Genomic DNA, 21,700 nt, shown 5'->3' with positions numbered 1-21,700 from the left:
AGGACCAAAGGGATGGGGGAGATGCCACACACTTTTTTAATCAACCAGATCTTATGAGAACGCACACTATACAGTACCAAAGGGGGGATGGTGCAACTCTGCCCTCATGATCCAGTCACCTCCCACCAGACACCACCTCCAACACTGGGGATTACAATTTGACATGAGATTTGGTAGGGACACAGATCCAAATCATATCAGGAGCCAAATCAAAGATGAAAGCTGGCAATGCCTGTTCTCTTGTTGGAGTAACCTTACCTTTTTGCCACTCCAGACAAAAAAAGAAAAACCCATGTGCCCATGAGCCTTTTGAACCAGGCAGAGTAAGAAGTCTACCTAGCAATAACCAATAAAATGTCTTTAAAACTGACTATAGTAGCAACAGTCCTCTTCCTGAAATAATGGGGAGAAGGGAGTCTTTAGCACAAATCAGAAGAATACAGACTAGTGTAAGAAACAAATCATAATAAATCTGGGCTCAGGAGATGATGACTTATTTTAGGTGATACAGGGGTACCCAGCTAGATATATTTGAAGTAGCAAATCGGGAAAGATGGTTCCAAATACAAGGGACTCATCACAGGGTTCCTTTATTTTTGTTTATTACTATTTTTGAGACAAGGTCTTGCTCTGTCATTCAGGCTGGAGTGCAGTGGCATGATCTCAGCTCACTGCAACCTCTGCCTCCTGGGCTTAGGTGATTCTCCAACCTCTGCCTCCCAAGTAGCTGGTACTACAGGTGTGTGCCACCACACCTGGCTAATTTTTTCTTTTTAATTTCTATTATGGATATGCTGGGAATAATTGGCTGATTTTTAAAAAAAAATTTTTGTAGAGATGTTTCGCTATGTTGCCCACGCTGGTCTTGAACTCCTGGCCTCAAGCAATCCTCCTGCCTCGGCCTCCCAAAGTGCTGGGATCACATGTGTGAGCTACCATGCCTAGCTTCCTTTAAATGATCATGCTTAGTGAAATTAATGTTTTCAGATCATTAGGCATATCATTATGTGACTGGGCGTGACACAAAACATCAAGGTAAAATGTGCTTATCCATTTATTATTAGGTAAGATGAAAATAGAATGGCTCTACAAGTCTGAAATGTGCCAATATCATTTTAAGTAAACATGGCTTTTAGGAGCTTCCTTTTTTTTTTTTTTTAGTAAAAAACGTAATCAGTTGTGTACTGATAGATGTTTAACAACTGCCTCTTGGTTGGGGGGAGGCCTAATTTGTAGTATTTGCCAATTTCTGGGGTGGAAATATTCCCACCATAGTTGGTTTCAAGCTACTGTGCTCTTAACCAGCTCCCAAAGTTTTTGAAAATTTAGGATTGGCTCTTGCAAGTGTGTATGAGCCAGTTGTACATCATGGGATAACCTATATGGTATAAGGATGGGATATCAGTTAGGAATCTCTCGGCTGCAAGTAAAGAATACACAACTAAAGTTGACATAAATAATAAAGACCTATCTGACATAATAAGTCTGAGGACTACAGTGGCTCAACAATGTCGTTAAACAGTTTACAAATATCATGGCAAAGTCAGGAAGTTACCCTATATGTGGTCTAAAAAGGGGAGGCATGAATGATCCACCCCTTATTTAGCATATAATCAAGAAATAACCACAAAAATGGGCAACCAGCAGCCCTTGGGCTGCTCTGTCTATGGAGTAGCCATTCTTCTTTTTTTTTTTTTTTTCTTATTTTGAGACAGAGTCTTGCTCTGTCGCCCAGGCTGGAGTGCAGTGGCACAATCTCAGCTCACTGCAACTTCTGCCTCCTGGGTTCAAGTGATTCTCATGCCTCAGCCTCCCAAGTAGCTGGGATTACAGGTGCCTGCCACCAGGCCTAGCTAATTTTTGTATTTTTAGTAGAGATGGGGTTTCACCATGTTGGCCAGGCTGGTCTTGAACTCCTGACCTCAAGGGATCCGCCTGCCTTGGCCTCCCAAAGTGCTAGGATTACAGACTTGAGCCACTGTGCCCAGCTCATTCTTTTATTCTTTACCTTCCTAATAAACTTGCTTTCACTTAAAAAAAAAAAAATGACATTAAAAACCCAGAATCTTTCCTTCCTTCTGCTCCACCATCCTCTGCAGATTGGCTTTCACCCTCAGCTTACCTGCTCATGGTTGTAAGACAACTGCTCCAGGCATCACTCTCACAACCATGATCTAAGGAGGAAAAGGAGTTTTTTCTTGCTGCTGTTAATGGTGGAGGGTCTCCAGGTTCTTGACGTTTTGATCAAAGAATTGGACAAAATGCACAAGCAAAGCAAGGAAAGAATGAAGGGTTTTACTGAAAATGAAAGTACACTTCACGGTGTGGGAGCGGGTCTGTGCGTAGGGGCTCAAAGACTCTGTTACAGAGTTTTTGTGAGCTTAAATACCCTCTACTTGGGGTATGCCCTATGTAAATGAAGAGGATGAAGTAAAGTTACAAAGTCATTTACTCAGTATATGCCCTATGGAGAGGATATTTCCTGTCATAGCTGAAGTGTGAATCAGCCTTATGTTCCCTGCCTCCAGACCCTATTTTTCTGCCTCACTACTTCATCTTATCAGGGAGAAAAACCTTTCCCAGATGCCCCCTCAACAGACTAATCTTTACATCTCATCGGCCAGAAGTTTGGGCTAGATGAATACCAATAAGCCATTCACTGATAAGAGGGAATGGAATTGCCATGATTGGTTTAAACACAGTTAATCCCTTAAAACCAACTAACCTTGCCTTCATTGCTACTTCACACCTGAACAAAATCAGTGCCATTGGCAAGGAAGGGACTGGCTGTTAGGAAGTACAACCAACAATGTCTACCACAACAAATCAATGCAGTTAACTGTGGAATAAACCAGAGATCATCAGTAAACAAATGACTGAGCTTTGGGAGAACTTCCTAAATTCCAATTAAGGTGACTTTGGTAGACTCTCAAGAAAGCATACCTAAATGTGATATAATTTATTAAGTACAAACCAATTCTGCCCTCTTATGAGAATATATGACTAGATGGAGGATGATCAGAACAAAGAAAATGGAAATCAAAAGAATCAGAAGGTGGTAGAGTTTATTCAGCATTCTTCAGAAAGAGGCTATGAATATAGCGTACAAAAGTCTAGTTGTCAAAGAGGTACATGCAAATATTGGGCTGAGATGGTTCGTTAGGTCCTTTCATGGCCTGAGTGAAATAAATATATTTCAAAATACTACAGTACTATAGAGGCTGATTCTTTTTTTTTTTTTTTTTTCTTTTTGAGACAGGGTCTGGTCTGTTGCCTAGGCTGGAGTGGAAAGGCATAATCTCAGCTCACTGCAACCTTTGCCTCCTAGGCTCAAGTGATCCTCCCACCCCAGCCTCCCAAGTAGCTGGGACTACAGGCACACTCCACCACACCCAGTTAATTTTTTTGTAGAGATGGGGTCTCGCCATGTTGTCCAGGCTGGTCTCAAACTCCTGGGCTCAAATGATCTGCCTGCTTTGGCCTCCCAAAGTGCTGGGATTACAGGCGTGATCCACAGTGAGCCACTGTGCCTGGCCAGTTCCCATTTGATTGATTGATTGATTGATTCATTCATTCATTCATTTATTGAGATGGAGTCTTGCTCTGTCACCCAGACTGGAGTGCAGTGATGCTATCTGGGCTCACTGCAACCTCTACCTCCCGGGTTCAGGTGATTCTCCTGCCTCAGCCTCCCGAGTAGCTGGGATTACAGCTGTGCGCCACCACACCCAGCTAATTTTTTGTATTTTTAGTAGAGACAGGGTTTTGCCATATTGGCCAGGCTGATCTCAAACTCCTGACCTCAGGTGATCTGCCTGCCTCGGCCTCCCAAAGTGCTGAGATTACAAACGTGAGCCACCACACCCGGCCCCCATTTTAAATTAAATACTTCTTTCCTTTGACAAAATTAATTCTAGATGAGCAAAGAAGTAAACATACTACAAAACCAAAACCAGTCAGGCATGGTGGCTCATGCCTGTAATCCCAGCACTTTGGGAGGCTGAGGTGGGCGGATCATGAGGTCAGGAGATCGAGACTATCCTGGCTAACACAGTGAAACCCCGTCTTCACTAAAAATACAAAACATTAGCTGGGCGCGGTGGCACGCGCCTGTAGTCCCAGCTACTCAGGAGGCTGAGGCAGGAGAATCTCTTGAACCCGGGAGGTGGAGGTTGCAGTGAGCTGAGGTTGCGCCATTGCACTCCAGCCTGGGCAACAAGAGCAAAACTCTGTCTCAGAAAAATAAAAAAAAACAAACAAAATACCCTGCAAACAAAGAAACAAAACCAAAACCAAAACACCTATAAAAATCCTAAGAGGAAACATGGAAAATAAAAGGAAAAAATCAGAGTCAGGGGGGCTTTTTAGGCAAGACCCACAAGACTGATAAATGGACTACAAAAAAGTGTCTGTTTGAAAAAATGCCATAACAAAGCTATATAAAATATCTTTGATATGGTTTGGATTTGTGTCCCTGCCCAAATCTCATGTTGAATTGCAACCTCCAACCTCCAGTGTTGGTGATATGGAAGCGGGGGCAGGGAAGTGCTGGCTAGAGAAAGGCAGGTCCCTGGTGAGGGCTCCACCCCTAGGCCTGTGCCTGCGGACCTATATGAGAACAGGGACTCCTGCCTTCGTGCCCAAATGTTGCATTTCCCAGGACCACGCTGACCCACCACACCCCCATCCTGTGCCTATAAAAACCCCCAAGACCCTAGCAGGCAGGCACCCCAGCGGTTGGATGTCCAGAGAAACACATTGGCAGAGGAATACACAAATGGCTGGATGCTGAGAGGATGTCAAGAACACATTGACAGGCACGCTGGCATGCCAGCAGGCCACCAACCAGCAGAACGACGTGGAGTTTGCAGGGGGCGGTTGGAGGAGAGCCCGGGCCGCTGAGCGGCCCGACTCCAGGAGAAAACCATCTCCCTTCTGGCTCCACCATCTGCTGAGAGCCACTTCCGCTCAGTAAAACCTTGCACTCACTCTCCTAGCCCACGTGCGATCTGAGTCTTCCAGTACGCCAAGGCAAGAATCCCAGGATACAGAAAGCCCTCTGTCCTTGTGATGAGGCAGGGGTCTAATTGAGCTGACTAACACAAGCCGCCTGTGGATAGCTAAACTAAAAGAGCACCCTGTAACACACACCCACCGGGGCTTCAGCTGCAAACATTCACCCCTAGACACTGCCATGGGGTTGTAGCCCCATAGCCCGCCTGTCTGTATGCTCCCTGAGAGGTTTGAGGAGTGGGGCACTGAAAAAGTGAGGCACACCCCCATTGCATGGCCTGCGAGGGAGACAAGGGAACTTCTCTTGTTTCACTGGGAGGTGATTGGTTCATGGGGGCAGATTTCCCCCTTGCTGTTCTCGTGATAATGAGTGAGTTCTCATGAGAGCTGGTTGTTTAAAAGTGTGTGGCATCTCCCACCTTCTCTTCCTCCTCCTTGGCCTTGTAAGATGTGCCTGCTTCCCCTTTACGCCATGATTGTAAGTTTCCTGAGGCCTGCCCAGCCATGCTTCCTGTACAGCCTGTGGAACGGTGAGTCAAACCGCTTTTCTTTATCCAGTCTCAGGTAGTTCTTTATAGCAATGCTTGAATGGACTTATATAGAAAATTGGTACCAAGAAGTGGGGGCATTGCCATACAGATAGCTGAAAATGTGGAAGTGACTTTGGAACTGCATACCAGGCAGAGGTTGGAACAGTTTGGAGGGCTCAGAAGAAGACAGGCAGACTTGAGGCCAGGAGTTCAAGACTACCCTGGGCGGCAAAGCAAGATTCCATCTCTACTAAAAAATAAAAAATATATATATATAAAAGAGGCTTCTTCTGAGAAAGAAAATATACAGCACTTGAAGTGTTCAATTGTGCAAAAAAGTTCAGAATAGCCCAGATTGTAGGGGCTTACTTTAAAATAAATTTAACTGCCTACTTACTAGCAGCATATGAACATTCACTTGTGGGGAAATTCTAGATACACTGCTATGAAAAAGTCCATGAATTCTCTGTGTCCATGATGAAAAGAGCGGAAAAGGAAAAGACAGGCCCTGGCAAGTGTGGGTGGCACTAATGCCAGCTTGGTGGTCTGATGGAGTTTTTTGAAAATGATCACATTTGTAAAATGGGTTTAAAACAATATTTTGACTAGTCATTTCATGTCTGAAAAGGGTATTATTTTGGAATTTCCTCCAGTGTTTAAATGCTTTGTGTTTTGAACACACTGATTGATTACTTAATCTACAGCTGCTTCTGGGTGCTCAGCAATTTTCCCTGTCTTGTTGCTATGAAACGAGGACTTCTCTGAATTTGCCAGTGTGACAGGCATCGTGAAGAGGTGGTGGGCTCTGCCCACAAGTCACAGTGCCATCAAGTGGTCATTCTGTAAAACTGTCAGAGGAAGTCGGTTCGTTTCCACTGTTCTCTAATTACCGCACTCTAAAGTCATCATTTTCACAGATGAATTAGCCGGTTAAATGAACAGTGAAGGCTTATGTATTCCTTTCATACTCTCCTGCACACAGTTTGGATTTTTAAAAATCGAATACATCCAGCCTGGCCAACATGGTGAAACCCCGTCTCTACTAAAAATACAAAAAAATTAGCAGGGCGTGGTGGCACGGGGCCTGTAATCCCAGCTACTCAGGAGGCTGAGGCAGGAGAATTGCTTGAACCTGGGAGGCGGAGGTTGCAGTGAGCCAAGATGAGTGCAGCGGCAGATCTCAGCTGCAACCTCAGCCTCCTGGGTAGCTGGGACTACAGGCACGCGCACCACACCTGGCTGATTGTAGAGACGAGGGGTCTCACTACGTTGCCCAGGCTGGTCTCAAACTCCTGGGCTCAAGCGATCTGCCTGCCTGGCCTCCCAGAGTGCTGAGGAATAAATAAAACTAATGTATTAAAAAATAAATGAATCAGGCCGGGTGCCGTGGCTCACGCCTGTAATCCCAGCACTTTGGGAGGCCAAGGTGGGGGGATCACAAGGTCAAGAGTTCGAGACCAGCCTGGCCAATATGGTGAAACCCCATCTCTATTAAAAATACAAAAATTAGCTGAGCTTGGTGACGCACGCCTGTAGTCCCAGCTGCTTGGGAGGCTGAGGCAGGAGAATTGCTTGAACCCAGGAGAAGGTGGTTGCAGTGAGCCGAGATTGCACCACTGCACTCCAGCCTGGGCGACAGAGTGAGGCTCCGTCTCAGATAATTAATAAATAAATAAATAAATAAAACCACAGCAAGCCAAATGGCAAAGTTGAAAGAAAGTTGAGGCCGGGCGCGGTGGCTCACGCCTGTAATCCCAGCACTTTGGGAGGCCAAGGCGGGCGGATCACGAGGTCAGGAGATCAAGACCATCTTGGCTAACATGGTGAAACCCCGTCTCTACTAAAAATACAAAAAATTAGCTGGGTGTGGTGGCGGGCACCTGTAGTCCCAGCCACTCAGGAGGCTGAGGCAGGAGAACGGTGTGAATTTGGGAGGCGGAGCTTGCAGTGAGCAGAGATCGCACCACTGCACTGCAGCCTGGGGGACAGAGCGAGACTCCATCTCAAAAAAAAAAAAAAAAAAGAAAGAAAGTTGAACTGGTGGGTATGAGACATTGTAGGTTAGCCCTAACTTCACCTCTCTTGGTCTCAATTTCTGCTTCTAACTAATGAAGGGCTTGGGCTAGGTCTCCCAACATCCCGTCTGCTCTAAAAGTGTCTAATTCCTTGCTTCTTTTACGTATGGTTTTCAGAGGAGCATAACCTGGAAGCGGATCCTGGTCAGGTCTCCCCAGCTGAGCTTGGTTATGTGGCTTCAGAGTGAGCTTGTGCAAATGGCAGCAAGTATGGAAGGGGGGAGGGTCTGTGCCCACAGCGGGAGGTGAAATTGCCAGCAGTCTCTGGCAAACGACTCCACTCCCCACATGCTTGGTGGAGATGGGCCTCCACCAAGGATAAAATTGTCATTCCTGAGGGAGAAGTCTGGCCTGGGGTATCAGCTCTGGGCATGGGGGCTAAGCCTGTGATGAAAGGCTCCCAGGCAAACGCATCTGCGCAGGATGTGCTTATTGGCTCCGCAGCAGGCTGGACATTAATGTATTCAATGAAGAGGAGAAGAAAGGGAGAATTCAAATTCTACTCAGAGGATACATCCCTGTCCCTTCCCTCCCCACTGACGCTTTATGAGAACCTGGAGCCAGGTAGGAGAATTGCCTCTACTGTGGAGGCTGCTTCCCGCTGCTGCCTTTCTTGGACTCCTGTTTGAAGGGCCACATGAATCTGGGTGTGTGGCGCACCTCATTGTCTCTCTGTGGCTTAATTCTGGTTCTTGTGGAGTAAATGTGAGGTGTAGTGAATGCTGTTCTTGTGTTGCGGGACTTAAGCAAATTTTCATCCATCTGTGCCTTATGTGAAGCCTCTTCCAAATTCAGGATCAAGAGAAACACCAGGAATGCTGAATATTAAGCTAAACAGAAATGCAGTGAATTACCAACACCCTGAGAGAACATAGCTGAATTAATACAGGTCATGCAACTTTGGGGCTCTCTTGATTGTGACTTAATACTCTTAATTTGTCATTATTTGGGGGATTAAAAAATACCTTCTGGCAGGGACGGTGGCTCGTGCTTATAATCCCAGCACTTTGGGATGCTGAGGCGGGTGGATCACTTGAAGCCAGGAGTTTGAGACCAGCCTGGCCAACATGGAAAAACACTATCTCTACTAAAAATACAAAAATTGGTCGGATGTGGTGGTTGTAGGCCCAGCTGCTTGGGAGGCTAAGGCACAAGAATCGCTTGAACCTGGGAGATGGAGGTTGCAGTGAGCTGAGATCGTGCCACTGCACCCCAGCCTGGGTGATAGAGCGAGACTCTGTCTCAAAAAGAAAAAAAACAACAACAAACTGTTTACACAAGAGCTTGTATCACATTGTCTCACTGAATATTCACCTACTGTAGTAAACTCCAAGAACATTAGACACAATAGAGCTTAGAAATCACCTGGTGTAATTCTTTTCAGTTTAAACCGAGAACTATAAATATATAAAAACAAAATAGAAACAAATTAAACTTTTCACACTGTAACTCGAAAAAATAATAGTTCACTTAAAAAGACAAAAAATAAAACTACGGCAGGGGTCTCTTCTATATTTTAACAAGTCTGAACCATGAAATTCAAGGGCTAAGTGAGGTAAATATCTGGCACATTTTGTTGTTTTAGAGCCATTTGCTGATGGGATAAGAATGTGAGGAGGACGGGAAAAGGGAGAAAGAAAAATATATTATTTCTATCTTTGGAATTTGCGATTGAACAAAGCATCTCAACTTAAAAACATCAGCTCTGTAAATGTTTTGTAGATTAAATGTTTTGTTATTCTTTGTCCCAAATATCAAAACGTAATCTTGTCTCATTCCCCTGTGTCTGGGAGGTAGGAAGGTACAGGTTTCCCTCCTTGTCGCAAACATTCTGCAGCACAAGTCCAAGAACCTAGCTACAGCCAAGGAACAGGTGAAGGCCAGCTCATTACATTTCAACTAGACCTTTTTTAAGAATCACCAGTGAATCTTAAATTCAGCTGATTTTTTAAAATTGAAAATAAAAAAGAGGCCAGGTGCGGTGGCTCACGCCTGTAATCCCAGCACTTTGGGAGGCCGAGGCAGGTGGATCTCCTAACGTCAGGAGTTTGAGACTAGCCTGGCCAACATGGTGAAACCCCGTCTCTATTAAAAATACAAAAATTAGCTTGGCGTGGTGGCAGGCACCTGTAATCCCAGCTACTTGGGAGGCTGAGGCGGGAGAATCACTTGAACTTGGGAGGCAGAGGTTGCAGTGAGCCAAGATCACGCCATTGCACTCCAGCCTGGACAACAGAGTGAGACTCCGTCTCAAAAAAAAAAAAAAAAAGAAAAGAAAACAGAATGGCCAAATTCTCTTAGACCTTTGACTTCCACCAAGGCAGTGGTCAGGAGGCCCTTCAAGGCCTGGATGGGTTTGGCGCCTCGTGTTCTCTAGGGAGACATCTGAAATGTCAAGGAAAGAGCAACAGACAGACATGCGGTTAGAGGCTCGAGTTTGAATACCAGCTCTGTCACATTCCAACTTGGGCAGGTCACATAACTATTGAGTTCCAGTTTGCTCATCTATAAAAGGGATGATAATAAATATATCACAGAATTGTTGAGAGGATAAAGGAGATAATGCATGTAGAATTGCTGAACAACTGGAGTTATTATTTGCAGCTCTTGTTAACTAGGGCGTGAAAATGCATACCAGTCTTGTCTGTAAACCCTTTATTGTTTAAATAAAAACATTTTTTAAATGTGCTGGCTGGTCCTCGATTTGAAATAATGGAGATCTGGGAAGCAAAGGAAAAAAATTCCGTAGTTATCACAGGCAAAGAAGAGTTTGAGCTTGGCCAGGGTATGGTGCTGTGCCCTGGAGAGAGATGAGGGAGAACAGGCTCTGGCTAGAGAAATGGCCTCCAGTTTCTAGGAGGACGAGGAAGGCAGCCCTTGCCCTTGCTGTCCTGGTGTACAGGGGTAGGGCTGGGCAGCTGAAAGTCTCGGCTTGAATTGCAGAGCACAGAGAAATGCCATCTGTCATTTCTGTCTTTGGCATTTTTTAGATATGCTAGCAACAGCACCTGCACATTTATTTGTATATAACTCAAAAATGGGAGGTGAATGTCCTAGACACAGCCTAGATGGGACACAGATGTGAGGAAAACATTGCATTGACTTTGCATTTTTCAAGGCTTCATCAGCTGCTTAGATTAAGGAAGGATAAAAACAAGAGAAAGAGCAAGAGAAATTAAGCAACTCTGTATGCTTTCTTCCCCTAAGAATCCCGATGAAAATCCAACCACAGAAGACCTCCCAGCAAGTTCCAATATATGGCGTGCTTTCCGTAGCAGATCTGGCTAGTGGTTACTTGGAGGAAGGTAACGTGACAACCTATACAATATTAACTCATCCTAAATGTTGCTTAGTGAAAGAAATATAAATCTCTGAGATAGGTGACACGGGGATTTCATTTGGAACTGAAGCCCATAGTTATAAAAATTCAGTAAGGAGGAGAAAAAGAAAACAAAATAAAACTAGATTGAATCATTAATCAAAGACTGTGTGTATGGCTTAGGTTTATGTTTTTGAACCAACGGTAAATTAGAAGTAAGAAAGCATTTTCTTTTTTATGCATGTAACTAATATATTAATAGTAAAAGGACTGTTGGCTATAGTTCAAAGTGAACGCTTTTCCTAAAACATAAAAAGCAAGTAAAATAAAACCCACAAAAACTACAATAAACGACTGCATTTTACAAAATAAAACATTTCCCTTGGAAAGTTGAATGAAAACAAATATGTAAATAGCTTCTGTTTTTATAGTTAAAGCTTTTTAATCTCTGGTACATAACAATTGAAAGAATGAGAACTTAGACAAAAGTATTTGGTGGATTTGAGTTAATGGGCCAAGCAAGCTTTTTTTCCTTGGCTTCTCTGTCAAATGAGTCATAGATCGAGTCTTTGGTAATAGTTTTGGCCATGGAAGGGATTTCTGAAATGCCAACGTAGTTTTTTTTGGCCATCCTTGAACTGGTTGTGATAGTATAGGCATTGCTTCGGTAACATTTCATAGAGGACATGCAAAAAGTCTCTTTCATTCCTCTCCGAAAATTGGCATTATAAATTGAATACAGAGTAGGTTTAGAGGCTGAAGAACTAAAGGATATCCATGTGATAGCTGTGAAAACAAGGGAACTTTTCTTATAGTCTTGTTCATGGGGGTGCCATAGCTGAGCTACATGAAAAGGCAGCCAGGAGAGCAAAAACAACAGATTTAAAATGAGGAACATCTTGATAGTTTTCACTTTTGTCCGAGGGACAATGTTCATTGTCCTCCTCACTGTTCGGCCATCTGTGCCTATTCTCCAAATATATTTTATGACCTTTTGGTAAAATAAAATTATGAGGACAGATGGAATCACAAAGCCCACCAAGAAGTGGATGACAGTATAGGCAGTGCCTTCCCAAGAGGAAGGGAGGAAATAGTTACAATGACCGTCCCAGTTAGAGCCATAGAAAAAGAGCACAGGGGTCACAAAGGCTGCATCAAAGATCCACGATGCTGCAATCATTTTCTTGGCTTTTTCTCTGGACACCTTGAAGCTCAGAGGATAGACGATGGTGTAGAACCGGTCTATGCAGATGGAGAGGAGAACGTAGATCTGGACACCTGGAGTGAGATATTGAAAATATCGCACAACCTTGCACATTGCACTACCAAGCGTCCACCTTCCAGTGGTGAACTGGAGCAGGACGAAAGGCGTGCTGGCAACGCTGATGAGAAGGTCAGCACATGCCATGGAGACCACAAAGTAGTTGGTGGTAGACTGAGTCCTCCTACTCCTATGGATGACCAAACAAACCAGGGAATTGCCGAAGATAGAAAACAACCACAGAATCCCAAAGAAGATGCTGGCTGTGGCCACTTCCCCGGGTTTCAGCACATAGTGAAGGTCTGTTTGGTTGCTCATCCAACTGTGCTCCTCACTTAATTCCATCAGGTATTGGCTTGGCAGAGGTGTGGCTGTTTCAGTGCAGCTGCGGTTTTGGAGGGGCACCAGAAGTGTAGGAATAATCAAATGTGGCTTGCTGTTATCCATTCTGTGAGCAAAAACCATATTCACTTTTTTTCTCTTAATTCTGGATGGGGAAAAGAAGAATGAGTCCTCCTGTTAAAAAGGTGTCATACAGATTGGTTATGATTACTAAGGCTAACGATCTTATTTGACATTTAGATTGATTGTCATTTGTCTATGAGTAGGACTTGAGCGTTGGCAGGAAAACATAACTACTATCGAGAAAAAATTCTGGCCCTCACTTTGTTTTCATTTTAGGAGCTGTTTCAGCAGATCCCAGCTCAGGCTCTCTCTGGCCTCACCTTCTCTTGACCCTTAGTCATACCAAGCTCCACTCCTACACATATCCTTGTTCCCTTCACTCATCAGGGATCACAGAAGATTAGGGATCTCAAATCTGGCTCATGGTAAGGGTGTTACCACCAACTGAAGATCTGCTGGAATTCTGGGCAAGTATGTGAGAAGTTCCTAATTGTCATAAGGTTGCAAGAGAGGAAAGCTTGGGCAGATGAAAACACACAGATTTGGGCTATGGAAGTAGCTAACAGCAGCCTGTGACTATAGACTGGCTAGCTACTGGGAAGGGTGCTGTCCTTACTTAGTGCAGATTTTCCATCACAGAAGGATTATGGTAACATATGGAGCAATCAACACTGCTACATGAGCCAGAAATAGCTCCTAATTTAATGACATCTGAAACTAGCTTGCTTTTTCTAAAAGACGATACAGTTCGTGCACTAATAACTTGCCACCTACCAGTGACATATATTTTGATGCTATTCTGTTGTTATTGTTTTATAAAATACTGACTGAAGAACATACAAGATGTCCTCTAAGAAATGTAACCAGGTTTCGGGAGACCTTATGGCAGTCAGGTGATTAAAAACAACAAAAAAATGTAACTGTTAGCTAAGCACAGTGGGGAACACCTATAGTCCCAGCTACTCAGAAGGCTGAGGCAGGAGGATCACTTGGGTCCAGAAGTTTGAATCCAGCCTGGGCAACATAGCAAGACCCTATCTCAAAAAAAAGTAACTTAAAATTACTGAGCACTTTTTAAAAGCTTAAAAAGCTTTTAGATCTTAGATACAAAAGAATATTTTAAAGTTTAGCCTTTATTTTGTACTTTCTGTATTATTCAGTGAGAAAAAGTCACACTTTTTAAATAGGCAAAAAGATTAAATAGTTGTGGGTCATTCAATTAAAATTGAGGTGATTAGGCCGGGCGCGGTGGCTCACGCTTGTAATCCCAGCACTTTGGGAGGCCGAGGCGGGTGGATCACGAGGTCAGGAGATCGAGACCACGGTGAAACCCCGTCTCTACTAAAAATACAAAAAATTAGCCGGGCGTAGTGGCGGGCGCCTGTAGTCCCAGCTACTCGGAGAGGCTGAGGCAGGAGAATGGCGTGAACCCGGGAGGCGGAGCTTGCAGTGAGCCGAGATCGCGCCACTGTACTCCAGCCTGGGCGACAGAGCGAGACTCCGTCTCAAAAAAAAAAAAAAAAAACCCAAAATTGAGGTGATTTTGCTCACAGATTATAAAGGCTTAATTTGGTCTGAATCCAGGAAACAAAAAGAGAAACAGTAGCAATTTAATCCATAATAACCATAATAATTATGGTTATTAAGGTAAGAGACAAAGATAAACATTAATATTTTCAAAAATGTGCCCACTAAAAGTAAAAGCCCATGTGGGGTTACAGCCACCATTTTGCTGAGATTCCATCTGGCCTGTGGCACAAGGGGATGTGGCTCCAGAAACAGGCTTTTCTAGTAGTCACTAGTTTCTTTCTTGGTGGGCTCCTGTGTCTGCACCTTACAAAGAAACATTTCTCAAGTGACAGTCAGGATTAAATAATAGTTCATAATGAAAGAACGGTTCTTAATGACTAATTTTTTCTTTTTTTTGAGACGGAGTCTCGCTCTGTCCTCCGGGCTGGTGTGCAGTGGCACGATCTCTGCTCAATGCAATCTCCACCTCCCAGGTTCAAGAGATTCTTGTGTCTCAGCCTCTGGAGTAGTTGGGACTAGAGGCGCGTGCCACCATGCCTGGCTAACTTTTGTATTTTTAGTAGAGACCGGGTTTCCCCATGTTGGCCCGGCTGGTCTTGAACTCCTGACCTCAAGTGATTCGCCCGCCTCAGCCTCCCAAAGTGCTGGGATTACAGGCGTAGCAACTGTGCCCAGCCTTCATTTTTTCTTTGAAGGATTTTTGTACTAATTTGTGGTAGAGAAATAAGTATTAATATATATAATCTTCACCAAAAAGCCATATTCAATACAAGTCTAGTGCTCAAGGCAATATACTCAATGCCTGTTCTATATTATCTTTAGGCTTTTTGTCCATGAGGCAACCTTACTTAAGCAAGCTTAAGTAAGATAATTAAAATTTAAAAAATAAAAAAAAAATTTTTTTTGCTCACCACACAGAAAGCAAAAATAATTAAACATTTTGACTACTAAAAGATCTTTTAAGCATGCTGGGAAAATGATAGCCAATGGTAAGAATAGCAGCCATACACTTTCCATATAAGAAATCAGGGCCGGGTGCGGTGGCTCACGCCTGTAATCCCAGCACTTTGGGAGGCCAAGGTGGGCAGATCACGAGGTCAGGAGATCGAGACTATCCTGGCTAACACAGTGAAACCCCGTCTCTACTAAAAATACAAAAAATTAGCCAGGCGTGGTGGCAGGTGCCTGTAGTCCCAGCTACTCAGGAGGCTGAGGCAGGAGAATCGCTTGAACCCGGGAGGCAGAGGTTGCAGTGAGCCGAGATCGCGCCACTGCACTCCAGGCTGGGCGACGGGGCAAGACGCCATCTCAAAAAAAGAAAAAAAAAAAAAAAGAAATCAGGACATAAGATCTAAAATTAGCATTGTCCTAGAAAATCTGGACTGCATGACCCTCATTCATATAAGATTGAAATCATCTTTTCGCCTTCATATGTGTAAAACCTATGAAACTTTTTAAAAAACCTTTTAAGATTTAAAGTTTAAAAATAAACTAAAACAGACAATTTCCCCAGAGAGAAAACTGTTCTAACTTTTCTGGGATGCCTGTGGCCTGAGTAAAACAGGAGTCCACACAGATGCTTTTCCTTAATGCATATCCTTGAAAACCGGTGAACTTCCTTCTGTTTCTTTCTTCCTCTAATAACAAAACTGCAAATGAAACTCAAGTTCACCGCTTTAATTAAAGCCCGGAGGCGGGGGCCCTTCCATCATGTCCTCCAGCTGCTTTACACCCATGAGTATGTCTGCCCATTTCCCCAGCCCAACCACTTGGAAGCAGAGGATTCCAATGCTCAGAAACAGGACGAGGGAGCCCGAGGAGTTCCTGAGCCTAGGTTTCCCCTGCTGGTGGCGTGAGTTCTCACGCCACCTAAAATTGCTGCAGTTCTGAATATTCATTCAATAACGCGAGAAACTGGCCTAAGTATTAAGAAAACAGAGATACGTAAGGCCCATAAAATAAGCAGTGTGCCATATTGTAACTCAATTTGATAATAATTATAATTCACTGCTAAGAACAGAACTATGTACAAGGAGCTAAGTAAGAGAAAAATAGGGACCCGGTTTTGTCTGGGTAAGGGGAAGAAAAGGAAAGGCTTCACAGAAGAGGTAAAGTTTGAGCTGGGAGCTTAGAGGATGAACAGGACTTCTTCAGAAAGACAAGTGAATAAAACATTCTAGGGGAGAGAGATAGCATGTGGATTGAATTTTGGGGTCATTTTTCTGGGTTGATCTTTTTTGGGGCCCTTTTCCCCTCAGAAACATAGTTTCCTTCAGACCATACCTCCCAGAGTATATGGTTTCTAAATGCCCTACAATCAAACTGACCTAAATTTTTCCCCTGGTTACAATGAGAGGTTATATTTTCTGCATTCATGGGCAGAAATGCGGTCAGACAGTGGATAAGAATATTAGCATATCCAGAGTGGTTGTGGTGCCCTTGTTCATAGAGCATCTTGTTAGTCCTTTACTGCAGCGTTTTCCAAGTTTGTTTTTCTCTAGCTTAGCAATACGGTAGATTGGAGTCTCCCAGGCAGCCTTAAAAAATATCGATGCCTGAGTCCCAGCTTCAGGGATTTTCATTTAATTGTTCTGGAGTGCAGCCTGGGTGTCGGATGGTTCAAAGTTCCCAGGTGATCCTGAGTGTAGCCAAGATTAAGATCTCTGCTTTAGAAACACCTCCATGTTTCTGTCTTCTCTAATAAACTGTGGACTCCAGTAGGGAGATGGGGGTGTTATTCTTTTTCTCCACGCTCTACAGTTTCCACTGAAGTTCTTTACATTAATAATTGCTTATTAGATGTTTACTAAATTGGATCTGTAAGGATAGAGAACTGAAATAAATGACTCTTACTCTGTGTGCCTCTGCTAGGAGAATGAAATGCAGATAGAAAATCATTGTATATTCTCAGACAGCTGAAACATTGGGGATCATGGTGATAGGGGAAAACATGACTCCTGATAAAAGCAGGCCAGGTGAAACTGAAGCTACCAGGTCAACTGCTGTATGAAACAGATATCTCATCTAAGGGAAAGCCAAGGTAATTTAGGTGTCCTCAGGCGGGTTCTTGCACTTTCCTCCCAGAAAAAAGGTCTGCCATATTATAACTAAATTCTAGGGTCCCAAAGTAAAGTTTCAGAAAGGCCTCCCCTGCTCCATTAATTTAGATAAAAATATATCTTCAAGGAGGTGTTTCTGAAATATAAGATCTGGTTAATTAGTATTTCTGTTCAGAGTCGTCCATATGCAGTAATTTTAGGAGTGACAGGAAAGGCTTCTTCACCTCTTTCCTGTTCAACCTATCTCTTCCCAGCCAGTTCTGAGACTACCATTTGACATACTCCCTTGGCTGAGGTATTGAAGGTCCTTATTTATCTCTACCTATATATGATCTAAAAGAGGAATCATTCATTTATCCTATTATCTACTTCTCATCCATCCAAGCTTTAAGATTAATACACGAGTGGGGAAAATGGTAGATGGGTTGTCATAGCACAGAACTGGGGACCAGGCATGGTGGCTCATACCTGTAACCCTAGCACTTTGGGAGGCTGAGGTGGGCGGATCACCTGAGGTCAGGAGTTCAAGACCAGCCTGGCCAATATGGCAAAACCCCGTCTCTACTAAAAATACATAAATTAGCCAGGCGTGGTGGCATGTGCCTGTAGTCCCAGCTACATGGGAGGCTGAGGCAGGAGAATCGCTGGAACCTGGGAGGGGGAGGTTGCAATGAGCTGAGATCACGCCACTGCACTCCAGCCTGGGCGAGAGTGAGACTCTGCACCTCAATTAAAAAAAAAAAAAAGAACTGGGGACTGATTGGGCGGACCCCTGTAATGATGGGATCCTGGGGCACCTGGGAGGAGAATGTACCCTATCCCTTTGCTTTGTAATTTTTATTTTGCATGTTTGTCTCCCCCACTAGGTTATGAGTTCCTTGAGGATAAGGACTATGTCTTTACTTCTATATCCCTGGGGCACATAGCTATTAAAAAAGGTTTAATGAATATATGAACGGGTGGATATATTAGTAAAAATTATCCAATACTTGAAAATAAGGCAAAAAAGGACATATCCTCTTAAGATCATGCTGGGACATTCTTAAATGGGCCTCTCTGGGAGAATGTACCTGTGCTTGACTTTGCTATTTAATATTTGACTAGAGCTGAGACACTGTGAAGATATTTATATGTTAACTTGTAGATTTCTTTCTAGCAGAAAATAATAACCCCAAAGGTTATGGACTTACTGCCCTCTAGGACATTAGCTAGTTGAGTGTTTACCTAGCAATCTTATGCTGAAATTCTTTTTTAAAAATGCCTATAAAGACGCATTCTTCAAGTGCTCTTGGAACCAGCTTTGTTATCTCATGGTTCCTTTGGTATTATGTTAATAAATCTTTAACATATGTTCATCCGATATTTGTAAAAGTCATGATTCTAGCTTTTTGAAAATCATACTTTGTTGGATGGAATGGATGGATGAATGACTGGAAGCTAATAAGAGGGAGCGGAGGACCACAGAGAGGAATGGGGCGTGGATGACAAACTTTGCTTCACAATTCTGCATCAACTGTTGGATAGGTTTTTTAGTCTACTTTTTAAGTCTAAAAATACCCTAACAACTAACTTTTTCTCCTCTTGAGATTATAAAGATTCACAAACATTCTCACAAGGTATAAAGACCATTTTTATTTCTTGAGATTTGTTTAAAAATTTAATGTCAAACAAGAATTTTTATAATGCTGATTTTTTACGTGATTTGATAAAAAAAAAAAAAAAAAAACAGAAACATTTTCTGCAGAATGGGAAGTATCTGCTGGACCTACATGGATACATATGGCTATTTACTAATGAGCAGTAAGATTACAATCATGACAGTAGTTATAGCATTAATACTACCAAGAGTTAATACTTATTTTTGTGCTTACTATGTGCCAGGCACTTTATATGTGTAACCCCTCAAAGTAAGTAAAATTACTGATCTTGTTTTACAAATGAAAAAAAATGGAAGTTCTTCCCCAAAGTCATACCGTTGGAAAGTAGTCACTCCAAAGCCCTTGCTCTTAACTACCATCAGGGTTTCCTGACCAGTGAGACCACAGAGGGCTGGATCTGAATTCAGAGAGTCAAATTGGCTGTACATGGGTAAGTCTTTCTTGACTATTCATTCAAACAGAGGAATACAAAGTTATTCCCTGTAGCCTCTTGCCTACCCACAGATACATCTGTTCAATATGCTAGCTCAGAAATATGTGACATAGTGAACAGTTTTAAAAAATGATCACTCCCACGATGTACTGCACAGAAGCTTAGCATCAAAAGTGCGGCAGACATGCTGGCCTGAAGAAATAGCCTTTCTTCAGAAAAAAGAATGTGAGAGTACTGGCATTTCAACATGCTGCATAATTAACTGTTGCCTTTTAAACAGAATGAAAGCAGAATTCTAGACTTCAATTTGAATTGAAGTGAGGAAAAAATTTGATCAATTGTATTATCCCAAGTAGGAAATTATCTTTTAAAATTTTAGTTGTTTAAATTCAAGAGATACCACGGTATGGAGATTTTAACATAAACCCTTCATTGTTGTGTAGGCTTCATTTGTTTACATGTGAAAATGAGAAGTGCCTGTAACACTAGTGGGCTGGGACTGGCTTACATAGAGAGCCCTGAGCCAACTGTATATACATTTCTTCCGAACTCCAGGCTCAAAGACAGCATGTTGGTATCGTGAAGCAGCCATGGTAGGAATATGGCAAACACCAGAAATTGAAGTTTTGTTTTTTTTTCCCCGCTCTGCAAAGCCAGTTGTGAAACATTTACCCGCACACCACTTCCAGTAGGGCAGGGCTTTCAGGGCAGCCTATCCTAAGTCCTGAACTTACACACATTGCTGAACTTAAAAATGGCTCAGGAGGCCACACAGGCTCTTCCGAAGCTTCCTAAGTGACTCTCTTGCTGTGTGGCCTTGAGATAAGACTCTGGTGTATGTGTGCTTGTGTGTGTTTTATAGAGATGAGGTCTTGCTATGTTGTCCAGGCTGTTCTTGAACTCCTGGGCTCAAGCAATCCTGCTGCCTTGGCCTCCCAAAGTGCTGGGATTATAGGTGTGAACCACCATGCCCAGCTGAGATAAGACTCTGATATGAACATTAGGTGATTTATAAAACTATATAAGGCTAGGTAGCCACCAGCATGACTGTGGTGGGGTAACAGGAAAATCAGAGAGGGTGAGACATGTTCCTGCAATGTCGACTCAGATGAGGTTGCTAGATAAAATACAGGATGCCCAGGTAAATGTGAATTTCAGATAAATAACAAATAACTTTTTAGTAAAAGTATGTCCCATGCAATACCCCATGCAACATTTTACTGGTGTCCTGTATTTTTATTTGTTAAATCTGGCAAACCTACACCCAGAATGTAATCTTCTGCTAAAAAATCTCATGTTTTAAATCTCATAGTGCAGGCGTACTGCAAAGTAGATATGTATGTAGGCTTTGAAGTCAGTTGCATCCTATTCCTGTCACTCACTCACTAGCTGGGTGACCTTGGGCAAGTTACCTAACCCTCTTGAGCTCCAGTTTTCTTCTGTAAAATGAGGATAGTCAGTTCCTATCTCATTTGATTATTGTAATTAGATGAGAGAATATACACAGGACTTAAATGAGTTAATACATGTGCCTCTGCCTGGTATGAGGAAAACAACAAGTGTTATTTTTATATACAGTTCTACAAAACACCTAGTTCTGTGTCTGGAACATAGCAACTGCTTCAAAAATTAGTCTTTTAAACCATATGACAAACAAATTTTAGTAACCATATTACACATCACGTGCTATAGTAATAATACTAACATTGGTCACATAATTTAGCTTTGTCAAGGGTAAATGGCCTTTATGAAGGGGCCTAGGTACCTAATCATCATTTACAACAATGTTTTTAAGGGGGAAATCATTGAGGCCAAATAAATAAACACATTTTCTTCAAGTTGGGGATGATTTTATGTGACATGTTGGCCAGATCAAACTTTCTAAGATATCCTACATCAAAATACATAATACAACTGGACTGAATACGCCTTTTTCAAAAGCCCATAGAATCCATTCTGCTTAAATTATTTCCATTAGAGGCTGAGCGTGGTGGCTCATGCCTGTAATCTCAGCACTTTGGGAGGCCAAGATGGGCAGATCATCTGAGGTCAGGTGTTCAAGACCAGACAGGCCAACATGGGGAAACCGCATCTCTACTAAAAATAAAAATAAAAATAAATTAGCTGGGCATGGTGGCTGGCACCTGTAATCCCGCTACTAGGGAGGCCAAGGCAGGAGAATTGCTTGAACCCGGGAGGCAGAGGTTGCAGTGAGCTGAGATCGCACCACTGCACTCCAACACAGACAACAGAGTGAGACTCCCTCTCAAAAAAAAAAAAAAATTATTTCCATTAGATATTTTGAATAATTGCAAAAGAACCTCACACTGCCAATGAAAGCAGAGCTTCTTTCCACAACCTGAGACTCCTGGTGCCACAAGCTTATAGGCCTGGAATTTTCTCTACTGGTCTTTTTC

The 21,700-nt window shown here is 42.9% G+C and overlaps 1 protein-coding gene across 4 annotated transcripts in view; it reads right to left on the bottom strand.

Annotated features, from left to right (window-relative positions):
• Positions 1 to 11,350: 11,350 nt before the first annotated feature.
• Positions 11,351 to 21,700, bottom strand: part of GPR19 (G protein-coupled receptor 19) — a 54,337-nt gene continuing 43,987 nt past the window's right edge. For all 4 annotated transcript variants that reach the window (XM_063639659.1, XM_063639657.1, XM_063639658.1 and 1 more), the window contains one exon: positions 11,351 to 12,685. In XM_063639659.1, coding sequence (XP_063495729.1) covers positions 11,416 to 12,663 — 1,248 coding nt within the window. In that variant the 5' untranslated portion in view covers positions 12,664 to 12,685 and the 3' untranslated portion in view covers positions 11,351 to 11,415. The remainder of the gene's footprint in view (positions 12,686 to 21,700) is intronic.

This window comes from Symphalangus syndactylus, chromosome 5 (genome assembly GCF_028878055.3).
Source record: "Symphalangus syndactylus isolate Jambi chromosome 5, NHGRI_mSymSyn1-v2.1_pri, whole genome shotgun sequence".
In the NCBI taxonomy this organism is placed as follows: Eukaryota; Metazoa; Chordata; class Mammalia; order Primates; family Hylobatidae; genus Symphalangus; species Symphalangus syndactylus.
Note: the sequence above shows the minus strand (reverse complement) of the source record. Positions and strands in the feature narration are given on the sequence as shown.